Genomic DNA, 12,060 nt, shown 5'->3' with positions numbered 1-12,060 from the left:
TAACTGTAGGATTTCAGATCAAAAAAGAAAAGTAATAAAATTTCTAGCTACCCAGATTCACTGTATACATGGATAATTTGTGCTTGTAGACCTGGATGCATCTGGATGAAGATTACCAGGAACTCAGCAGACAGCTGGAATCTGTTGAAGGAAACATCCCCACTGTTGGTTTGGTGGAAGAGACAGAGGACAGGCTTACAGACCGGATTACGCTTTTTCAGGTTGGTGCTTTGTAGACATTCTCTGCAGAAAAGAGGGGTTAAAGGCATCTCTGACTCTCATCTAGTCCAGCCTCCTACTTAAAGCATTGTTGTCATGGGCTGGATCAGCAACAGCTTTGAAAACCTCAGAATATGGAGATCCCACAGCTGATGAGGAGAACAGTTGTGGTCCTGCACCACCACTACTATAAAAAGTTTTCTGTAATGCCCAGTCTGTATCATCAACTTTCAGCTTGTCACCAGTGTCCTTTTTATATTGTGTGGTACTACTGAGCAGCTATCATCTTTTTAATTCTGCTCCAAATAGCTGTAGGCATTTGTTAGACTGGCCCTTAGCCTGCTGTTTGTCTAAAGCAAGCACACTTCCTTCAGGCTCTTCGCAAAGGACATGTGCTCTAGGTCCCTAAATAACTTAATAGTTTTACACCAGACCCTGATTACTTCCTTCTTCCTCAGCTCGGTGAGAGACGGGGTCAGAGCACAATCAAATGGAGTAGACGTGGCCTCATCAGCACCATCTAGATGAGGATAGTGAAATAACTTCCTTTGGTTGTGTTCAAACAACCTGCTATAGGCCAGTGCTGTGGCTTGCCTTATAAGCTGCCAGGTTAAATACACTACCAATTTCCTTCCTAACCTGTACTGAGAAACATGGCTAGTCAGCCCAGGGTGCAGAAGTTGCACTTCTTGAGCCTCCCAAGGTTTCTGCTGTCTCCAACCTCAAGTTCAGTAAAGTGTGTCTGGAATCAGTCTGCCATTTTTTGTCCCAGCCAGTCTTCCTATATTAGTGTAATCCACAAATTTACTGAGGGAGTGCTGTCTGCCATGATCCATGCCATTAAGATGTTGAAGATATTTGGGATAAAATATCAACAATCTCTGGGGAACTCTGCCCATTGCAACATGCCAGCCAGGCATCAAGCCTTTGATCACTAGCCTTGATCACTAGCTGGTAATGCAGCTCATTTCCACCTGACAAAACAGTCCATTTATCCAGTCGGAACTCTCTCTGCTGCTAGGGGAGGGTCCTGTGGGAGATGGTGTCAAAGGTCATACTGAAGGCTGTCTGATCCACAGAGACAGTACTTTTGTCATAAAAGGCTGGCAGTGAGTTCAAGCTGAACACTCCAGATTACCTCTTGGTCCTTTTTGTCATTGAAAATGGAATCCAGGAGGATGTGCTCCATGATCTTTCTGGAGGCCGAGGTGAGGCTGAACAGCCTGTGGTTCCTCAAATTGCCTTCCTCCCCAAATGCAACAAGTAGTTTAAATACAGGTTTTCTGCCACATCCTGTTTTTTTGGTCTAGTGTTTTGTCTTTGTCTCCTTATACTAGAAACTTTAGTTGGGGATTTTTTGTTCTCTTGTTTTTTTTACAGAAAAATGTCTGTCAAATTTTTCTTGAAAATTGGTTTTGTATTGTTATCTTTCTTGTTACTTTACCAGACAGCTTTCTGCTTTTCCAATGGTATGAGGACACTTAAGCAATCTGTTGTGTGGAGGGCGTTGTTTTGGTTTTGTTTGGTGCTAGGCATTGTTTGTGTTGGTCCTGACCCTAAATTAGTTTTCTTCTTTTGTTTTTCTTTTCAGTTACATAAATTAGGTTGTTCAAATCCAGATTCTTGTATTCTGATATGTCATAGATTTTATTATTTGGCCACATTTAGGTTAATAATCCATCATAATAAATTTTTTACTATCTTAGAATTTTTTTAAGCCACTGTCTCAGGTTTTTTTGTATATATGTTATATCTAAGTACACACACAGACTCACACATCTACAAAGATAATTTTTTTAATCTATTAGAGCTCTACTTTTGTGAAAGAGGAAATAAGAGTGATAGGAAGTTCATGTACTCACTACTGGTAGTCTTGTACCTTTTATATTCAGATTACTTTCATCAGAACTGAAAAATGGGAATGCATGTACATTTTACACTCAAACTTAAACCAATGTACCGATTTTTTTTAAATCCATACTGTTTGTGTAATGATAGTGGAATTTGGCAGGTATATCTGCCCACATGTACAAATTCTTCACCCATCCACAAATCACCATTTAAATTAAATCTGTCTCAGTTGCAGGTTCATTCTGGGTAATAGTATTAGCAGCCTTTACTTTTTCATTACCCTTTTTGCTTTCTTGTGCAATTAAAATTGGTCTCTGTGTTCAGGGATTTGGATGGATGGGGTGATGTTCTGTTTTGTAGCCAAGAGGAGCAGGAGGGTAGATCAGTAAAAGAGTGAGATGTCCAGAGAGCTGAAGATAGGCATTGAAAGGGCTGAAGAGGGAGCCACTGTTAATAATTTGATACTGGACATCTTTAACTTTCGTTGCAATAGATGGTAGGTTTTCAGCAGATGGTAAAGTAAGTTCTGGTATTTTAATCAATTTCTATCGGAAATGGTGTTACCCCACAGAGATTCTTTTCAAGTGTAAAATATCTACGTGGAGGAGGAATTCATCATAAGGAGGAGCCAACAGACATTGACATGATTGGGTTTGTGGCAACATGTTCAGCTTTTGAGCAGAGTGCCTGCATGATGGTTCTCAGGGAGTTCTAGAGCCGGAGCAGAGGAAAAAATGACATGTGCTGTGTTGACATTGGATATGCTACAAAATTCAGCAAAAGGAAACTAAATGTTGAAGAAGTGTGGTAGCAGAGACCTGCAGTTATCTAACCATCTCCTCTGTCATTACAGCATCTGAGATCTAACCTGACTGAATACCAACCTAAATTATACCAAGTGCTAGATGATGGGAAGAGGCTCCTTTTTTCTGTCAGCTGCTCAGAACTCGAAGGTCTACTGAACCAACTGGGAGAACGCTGGTTAAGTAACACCAGCAAAGTCACCAAGGAACTTCACAGGCTGGAGACAATACTGAAGCACTGGACAAGGTAATGCTGATGTAATGGGCAATATAAAGTTCTTCACCTGTGCTGTTCAGGTTGAAGCCATTCTGGACCCAGAACTATTAGATACAACATTTAAAAGAAAGTACTTCGAGAGGTATGTCATAGTTTGACTGCTCTTGACTGCTCCATAGAAGTGCTGTTGTACTCTCTCATTTGTAATAAAAAATGTAGCAGATAGGAGTTGGTGTGAGGAAATTAGAAAATACTTTTTTTAGATTATTAATTCAGAAGCCTTGTGTGCATACAAGTTGATAAGAAAAGTTGTGTGCTTGCTGGGTAACATAAGTAGACTCAGCATGTTCTAGTGGACGCATTGCAGCTTCTGGGTTCTTGCGGGTCTCTGTGTGTCATTGCATATATGGAAGGGAGCTTTTGCTACCTTTACTAATGTTCATATGCTACTTTTGAAATTATCTAATTGGTGTAAAAGCTTTGTGAATCCCTGGCTTATGTGTGGACACTCTAATTCTGTTACCTCATTAGTCACTTGGCATGTGAAATTATATGGAGATGGCTTATGAAAAAAAAAGTTAAGTTTCTGGTCTGAGATAATTTTTGGTAAAGATTTAGGAAGACTGAGCCTTCTAATGGAAATTAAGTCTGTTTATGTGCATTGGGTGGGGTTACAGCTTGTCCAAAGAGGTTTGTGACCTATTTACTGTCCTTCATTAAACCTTTTTTATAAAGGCAAAATGAAGGCTCTGTTAGAAATTGTGAGCATAGTGGCTAAAACAGGAGCTTCCTGATACTGTGCCTGCCCGTAAAATTAAATTACATTTTTCTGAAATTTGGTAAAGAAAAAGTTTTTATTTTTATTTCAAATCTGGCATTCAGTATCTTCCTCTAACATATGGAGGAAAGACCGCTCAGTTGGAAGCAAGAAGTGGCAATGACTGTTTTAGTCTTGTTCAAACATCTTCCCAGGTATCAGAGTGAATCAAATGAATTGACACAGTGGTTGCAGTCTGCAACGGAGCGACTTGAGTTTTGGAGCCAGCAGTCTTTGACAGTTCCTCAGGAACTAGAAACAGTTCGAGACCACTTGAACTCCTTTCTGGTAAGTTGTTCACAGACCTGGGACACTTATTTCTCTCTAATTACAAATAAACAGTTGTTTAATCAGATGGTTATACTTTTTCTCATCATTGATGAGTATGTAGGTAAGCTGTTCCTCAAAATGGTGGTGTGTATGGACATTAAGCACTTCTTTGCTATATGCAAGGTTTGTAAATCTTGACGATTCTGAAAACAGAAAATAGTTTTATGACTGAACAACATTTTTATCCTTGCTTAGCCTGAAGTATAGATGATGAATACTAATAGAAAGTACATACTTTAGAGGGAAAGGAGGATATTCTTAGCGTTCTGAGGCAAAACTCTAAGTAAAATAAAAAAGTACTTCATTATTTCCACAAAAAATGGTTCTGCTTACAGGACTTTTCAAAAGAAGTGGATGCTAAATCATCACAGAAGTCTTCTGTCCTGAGTACTGGGAACCAGCTCCTCAGGCTTAAGAAAGTAGATACAGCTGCATTGCGTGCAGGATTATCCCACATTGAAACCCAGTGGACAGAGCTGCTCACACAAATCCCATCAGTACAGGAGAAGTTGCACCAGGTAAGAAAGCCAGGGATGGCCTTTGATATTCCAGAAAACTCAGACTGTACAGTTGGCACTGCCTAGTTGCTTCCTTTCTCAGTTTGTCCATGTGAGGAAAGATAGGAAAAAAGTCATTCCTGTTTTATTGTGGGAATACCTATCACTGTTAATTTCAGACTTTCATAGTTATATTGGTTAAATTTTAACCAAAGAACATGTACACATGAGGGTTTTTTCAACATGTTGGTATGCTTTCTGGAAAAAGGGAATTCACATCCTTGTGCCTTCTCAGGTTTGGATAGTGGTTTTGTTCAAATTGAATAGGTTAGGTTCAAGTCTGTGAAAGACAAAATAGATGAACCATTGTTCATGATTTCTGTTAGTATGTGGAGGAGCAGGAGGCTTTTGGTTGTGCAGTTTTGGGGTTTTAGTGCTATAATACTGAAGTTAGAATTATGCTGGTTGAAAAGTTGACTTAGTTTTCGCTTACTAGGAGGTTATCAGTGTATTGCTTCAGTTTATATCTTAGAATGCTCTCGGAGTTAGTAACAACGTGATTTAGGGGGAGAGAGGAAGAGTAACAAATGTTAACTGAGTCTGTGATACTAAACAAAGCAATGTCATTCAGTAGTTCTTGGAATTGTCTTGTAATACAAAATATATTATGTCTACCTAAAAATGTCATAGAACACATTCCTGAGTAACTAAATGCAGGCAAGCAGTACTGTATCAAATATGAAACTGTGTTAATGGAAAGCAAGGAATTCTTATCCATTTTCTTAACAACATGATTCTCTTATCTCAACAGCTCCAGATGGACAAAATTCCTTCTCGCCATGCCATCACTGAAGTTATGAGCTGGATTTCACTGATGGAAAATGTAATTCAGCGGGATGAAGAAAATATAAAAAATGTAGTAGGACAGAAAGCAATTCAGGATTACGTCCAGAAGTACAAGGTACTAAGTGGCAATATTATTAGTTTTCCATTTGAATTATCCCCTTTATTACTACAGTTAAATATCTATACATTTGTAAGATATAAGTGATCTAGGGAAAAAAAAAACCACCAACTTTGTGGAGTGGTTGGAATTGTACACAAGTTAGAACTGGGCAATATTTGATGCTGTGGAAAAGAAGCCAAAACTGCTTTTACTCTGCTGTTTACTTATGGCAGGAATATAATTTTTAATATGCTTACCTTAATTTCCAGGAAAATCCAAAGCAATATGCACATTATTAAACCTTTTTAGATTTGCCAGAGTGGGGGCAGCACTCCAGATAAGGTCTTGCAAGAGCAGAGCAAAGGGGCAGATTCACCTCCCTTTAACTGCTGGTCACTCCTCTTTTGATGCAGCCCATGATGCAATTGGCCTTCTGGGCTGCGAGCTTACATTGTTGGCTTATGTCCAGCTTTTTTCATCCATGACAACCCCCAAATCCTTCTCTGCAGGGCTGCTTTCAATGAGTTCATCTCCCCAACCCAGGTGCAGCACCTTGCACTTGGACTTGCTGAACTTCATGAGGTTCTCGTGGGTCTCTTGAGGATATCACGTGAGGATACTCTTGATGTCACTGTGTTACTGATAAAGATATTAAAGAGCACTGGTCCCAAAATAGAGCCCTGAGGGACACCACTCATCACCAGCCTCCCCCGGACACAGAGCCATTGACTACAGCCCTCTGGCTGCATCTATCCAGCCAAACCCTTTTCCAGAGAATAGTCCACCCTTCAAATCCATGTCTCTCTAATTTGGAGATAGGGATGTTGTTTGGGACTGTGTCAAAAGCCTTACAGAACTCTAAGTAGATGGCATCAGTCAGTCTTCTCTTGCTGACTGGTGCAGTCATTCCATAGAAGGCCACCAGACTGGTCAGGCACAATCTGCCCTTAGTAAAGCTGTTCTGGCCATCTTGGACCACCTCCTTGGCTTGTATGTGCCTTAAAATTGCTTTCATGAGGATCTGTTCCATGATCTTCCCAGACACAGAAGTGAGCCTAACTAGTCTGTAGTTCCCCAGATCTTCCTCTCTTCCCTTTGTAAAGATAGGAACAATGTTTCCACTTTTTCAGTCATTGGGTAATTTGCCTGACCTCCATGACTTTTGAAATATGATGGAAAGTGGTTTGACAACAAAATTAGTCAGCTCCCTCAGGACCCTGGAATGCATTTCATCAAGTCCCATAGACTTGTGCCTATTCAGCTTCATCAAGTGGTGCTGAACCTGCTCTTTGCTTACAGTGGGGGGGACTTGTTTTCTAGTTCCTGGTCAATTGTGAAAAAGCCCTTTTAGTTGCATTGTGATAAAGGTGTAGCTGGTGAACATTCTTCCTCTGTTTTGCAGGAAGGTGAGAAATTATGGTATTTATGTGCTGCTTTGTTTATTCCGTTGTTTTTTTTCCTAGGGTTTCAAGATAGATTTAAACTGCAAACAGTTGACTGTCGACTTTGTGAACCAATCAGTGCTACAAATCAGCAGCCAGGATGTTGAAAGTAAACGCAGTGACAAAACTGATTTTGCAGAACAGCTCGGAGCAATGAACAGACGTTGGCAGATCCTGCAAGGCCTGATAACAGAAAAGGTAAAGGAAAAAACGTAACTGCTCTGGGGTGAACTTTCAAAATGCATAGAACAATAAGATTATAATGGTTGGAAGCCTCTGCAGGTCATCTAGGTCAATCTCCTACTCAAACAGAGCTGGCTTTACAGTTAGATCAGATTGCACAGGGACTTGGTTGTCTGAGTTTTGAAAATCTCCAAGGAGAGATCCCACAACCTCTTCTGGACAGCTCATTCATGCTTAACCACTCTGGTGGGGGACAGGTTTTTGTCTTGTTCCCAATCAGAATTTCCCATGTTGCAACTTGTGACTGTTATATCTTCTCCTTTTACTGTGTATCTTCCAGAATAGTCCACCTCTATCTTCCCCATGCCTCCCTATAAGGAGCAGACAGCACAGTGAGATGATTCCTTTGCCCTCTTCTTCCCAAGCTGAATGAAGCCAGAGTTCTTATTATTAATTCTATTAAAAATAGTAGATATATTTAAATTTGAATGTCTATACTGTTTTTAAATTCTGAAAGCACTGAATTCCAAGAAGGCGCTACTTTGCATTGGTCTTCACTGATTTAATTGACCCAACAATAAATCTAATTGTATGAGAAAGTATATAGTCATTTGTCTTTGCAGATCCAGCTCTTGGAAAGTCTGCAAGAATCCTGGACAGAATATGAAAATAATGTGCAGTGCCTAAAAAGTTGGTTTGAAACCCAAGAGAGGAAGCTGAAACAGCAACAAAAGATTGGAGACCAGGCTTCAGTGCAGAATGCTTTGAAAGACTGTCAGGTAATGTCTGTTTATAAATAACAGTGCACTCTTTCCAAGAGTTAGAAACAAAACTTGATAAATCCATGTGAAATCTTCATATTGGTGAGTTCAGTGACTGAACTCCTCTTGACTTCAGAAAGAGAGAGATTTCATTCCTAAGATGCAAGCAATAAAATAAGAAGGAGCAATAATGTCTCGAAGTTGCTTAAAACCAACCAAAGTAATCATTATTTTTACACTGGACATTTCAAAGCATGCCAGGCATACTGAACTAGAAGACCATCAAAAGAATATGTTGTCATATCTGTTAAGCCAGTCTTATGGGGTTTTTCTGCCTTTTCACTATCTTTCCTCCATCCCCCACTTTTTTCCATTCTTTTTCCACCTAATATGTTCCCCCTGACTATTCAGAGAAAAATGCTAGAATCCAAAGAGGTTTCATGCTTTCATTCAGAAAGTTGGGAATCGTTTTTTTGTTGGAGTTTTTTTCAAATATTTAATTATCCAGAAAAGGAAAGACAATTATGATTATGATGGGCAGAGATGAGATGAGGAGAAGTGCAGCTATACATAATGCATGTAAGTTCAAAACCACCACAGTTTTTCACATGAAATTCATGTAAGGACTGCACAGCAGTGAACAGGGTATCACAGTTGTCTCTGAATGTCTTACTCAGAGTAGCATATATTTAAATAGTAAGAAGCTGACTTCTGGAGCTGTCAGGCCAGAGTTAAAGCTTACATCTGTATAGGCAGAACAGATACTTTTGAATTTGTAGACAAGGCCTCTACACAGTATCAGGCATCACATAATTTTTGTTCAAAAGTATTTTGTCCTACTAGATACCGTATAATAAATTTCACACCAGATCAAATTAAAACTCTTTCAGGCCAACTGAATGCATAAAATCTTGGTGTTCTCATCCCCATAAAAGGGAATGAGAAAGTGTATTTATATTTATGTGGCTGTCCTTCCTGCATGAACTTAATTAATGGGACAAATATAGTCTAGCATTCATCTCTTCACAAAGAGAACAACTGGAAATTTATTTAAATGAAATGTATAAAAGAATTTGCTCTTTATTCACCAGTGTATTAAACCCATCTTTGTTTCTGTAAAGGCAAATAGGGTGGTTAGGAGAGATATGTTAGAGGTCAAATTTTTTTCTGAAATTGTTGACCTAAGTTTTCAAACTGTCTGGAGTGTTTAGTTTTAATTCAGGTATCTTTATGGTTTCAGCACAATAAACCCATACAACTGAAGCAAGGGTAATTTAACATAGCCTGACATAATCAGCAGTCTGTGCTTGGCTGGAGTACAAAGCTGAATCTGATTTATCACTTTTTTGGTTCCTTTTGGTCAGGGAAGTTAGCAAATACACTTGAGGAGTTAGTTATGAATGGCAAGACTTTGATCAGCAGAGAAACAAATTGTTTAAGAAATAGCTGTGTCAGACACTCCCAGATATCTGGTTCAACTAGTACAAAAGCTGGAGTTTACTTATTAACCAATGTTAGTTGCTGCTTAGTGTCATATTAATAAGTGAAGTCAACCATTTTTTCCTGTCATAGGTTAGAAATAATAATGCATCTTTAATTAAGTTATGAGTTTTAAATTATAAATAAAAAAGCCCTTTTCAAAGAGAGCTAGAAATACTTGCTGTTCTTGGTGTTTCAAACTTGCCTGTCTTACGTTCTGAATTTTGGAGCAACCTTGTGTAAAGTTAAATGACTTTTTTTAGTGCAAAAATCCACTTTTTGGAAAGTCAGATTTATTACATTCAACTTAGGAGTGTTTGTGGTGTTGTCAGCTGTTTAAAAAATGACCTATTGCTCTGGCTGTGTCTTGGAACAAGGTCATGGCTAGATGTTTGAAGAAAAGTGAAATAAAACAGAAAAAAAGACTGAGAATACATAGTGCAGCAAAAATGCTCTCACAAATATGTATGTAGACAAAAGTGTGTTGTATTTGTGCAGGGTTAAATTCTGTTAATAAGAAGTGTTTGCAGGACCGCAGAATTTTGCTCCAAATACTTTCCCAGCGACCTAAAATGTAAAGTCTCTTATGGCAATGGTTCACTTGTTGTGTTTTGGGATTCACAGGGAGTGAAATTTACTGGAAGATATGGGGTTTCAAGTTGACCAGAGTTCTGTTGTATTCTTTTCTTTCTCTGTTGATCTGTTTCTCTCAGTAAGAAGAGGCTTGCAGAAAATTACAAAATAACCTGAGATCACATGGAGTACTAGTTAGTGTAGGGGTAACACAAGGTTGCTCTCACCTTACAGTCTGCTTTCTGTATGGTACTGGCAAATAAACACAAAGCTGTGCTGGCCTGAAGCCTACAAGCCTACAAGCCACTTTCCCACTCTGCTCAAACTCAGTGTTTGTGTTGCGTGAAGCCCCAGAGCTTTCATATGCGTCAGAGCACTGCAGGACTTTCTTGGCTCTCCCTGCACCATGCTATGAAATTATATAGGTAGTTTCCTGGCTAGGAATGGCTATTTTTAATGGAATTTTTTTACTCTTACAAGAAGCAAAAGATTATACAGAAGTTTTATGTAGAGGACGTGCTTCTATTTAAATCAACAACAAACTACTAGACTTTAAAGGGAACATAAAATATTCAGTGAAATTGCTGATGAGTTGTGAATCCCTTCGGAATAAAAAGTCAAAGCATGCCAGCACCTCTCCTGTTTTTTAAACTAAGGAGCTTATGGGCATCTTTTATATATCAAGGTATTATTTAGCCAATTAAACAAGCAAAAATACTCAGGCATCTTCTTTTTTTTTTTTCTTTTTTTTTTTTCTTTTTTTTTTTTCTCCAGGAATTAGAGGAATCAATAAGAACAAAGGAAAAAGAAGTCGAAAATGTAGAACAGAGTGGTCTTTCTTTGGTACAGAACAAGAATGAAGAAGTCTCTTCTGCTGTTATGAAAACACTGCAAGAAATTAACCATTCCTGGGCCAATTTGGATCACATGGTAAAAGAATCATTAAGCAGAAAATTTCAGCTCCAGGAACAAGGCATGGAGGAGAGGGAGAATTAGCAGTTGCAGCTAGTGGATTTCTTCTGTGTTGTTGGGGAAGAGATTCTAAATCATGTCCCTCTTTCAGTCTCTCTAGCCATCAATTCCCAAGTTTGTGTGTTCATTCCACATAAAATGGGTATAATATTTCTTGTTTCAAGGATGCTTTTAGTCATTGTAATTGAAACTGTTTAGATGCTTTCTGATATTTAGTGTAAAGGTGCCAAATTAACTTCTCAAGCCCACAGGTCTCACAGAACAAGGAAGAGATCAGCATTCATTTTCAGCATTCAAAGTTTGGTCAACATCAGTCTGCCTTCTCAGGAGAAATGCAGTATGTTAGTGCTAGCCTCTCTGCTGACTTCCATAAGCTGATTTCCCTGTCTTAGGGATATGTGTAGTCTCAAGGAATTTCTCTTGATCCTGCTTTGGACCAAAGTAAAATGAATCTTGACATCTTTACAGTCCCTTCCATCCAACCTTTATAAAATCAAGCAGAACTTTATGCTGTTCCCAGTGTAAGCATAGTTGATGGTTGGACAAAATCTTCATTCTTCAATAGGTTTAAGATTAGGCATGTAGGACAAGAAGCATATGAGATCCCAAGGAAGAAAATAATTTAAACAAATCCCAAATAGCTTGAATGCTTTTAATTTACTTTTGTGTTTATTCCTCCCTCCTCCCAGGTTAGCCAACTGAAGATATTGTTGCAATCGGTTCTTGATCAGTGGAGCATTTACAAAGTGGCTTATGAAGAACTGAACAGTTACCTGACAGAAGCCAGATATTCTTTGTCCCGTTTTTATCTTCTCACTGGTTCTTTGGAAGCTGTGAAAGTCCAAGTTGATAAACTTCAGGTGAAAAGAGTTGATTTTGTCTGAAACTGCACAGATGCAGATGGCTGTACATTTTGGTTCATAAGAAGTGGAAGTACAGACATACTGGCACATTAAAATCACATGACATT

General features: G+C 38.8%; 1 protein-coding gene across 18 annotated transcripts in view; it reads left to right on the top strand.

Annotated features, from left to right (window-relative positions):
• Positions 1–12,060, top strand: part of SYNE1 (spectrin repeat containing nuclear envelope protein 1) — a 294,381-nt gene that overhangs the window by 226,152 nt on the left and 56,169 nt on the right. For all 18 annotated transcript variants that reach the window (XM_042016475.1, XM_042016490.1, XM_042016480.1 and 15 more), the window contains 9 exons: positions 90–221; positions 2,924–3,120; positions 4,063–4,195; positions 4,573–4,755; positions 5,546–5,695; positions 7,144–7,320; positions 7,929–8,084; positions 10,893–11,048; positions 11,780–11,950. In XM_042016475.1, coding sequence (XP_041872409.1) covers positions 90–221; positions 2,924–3,120; positions 4,063–4,195; positions 4,573–4,755; positions 5,546–5,695; positions 7,144–7,320; positions 7,929–8,084; positions 10,893–11,048; positions 11,780–11,950 — 1,455 coding nt within the window. The remainder of the gene's footprint in view (positions 1–89; positions 222–2,923; positions 3,121–4,062; positions 4,196–4,572; positions 4,756–5,545; positions 5,696–7,143; positions 7,321–7,928; positions 8,085–10,892; positions 11,049–11,779; positions 11,951–12,060) is intronic.

The sequence above is a fragment of the Corvus kubaryi genome, unplaced genomic scaffold, assembly GCF_017639235.1.
Source record: "Corvus kubaryi isolate FWS band 111438036 unplaced genomic scaffold, C.kubaryi_AGA036_p1.0 split3-73, whole genome shotgun sequence".
In the NCBI taxonomy this organism is placed as follows: domain Eukaryota; kingdom Metazoa; phylum Chordata; class Aves; order Passeriformes; family Corvidae; genus Corvus; species Corvus kubaryi.
Note: the sequence above shows the minus strand (reverse complement) of the source record. Positions and strands in the feature narration are given on the sequence as shown.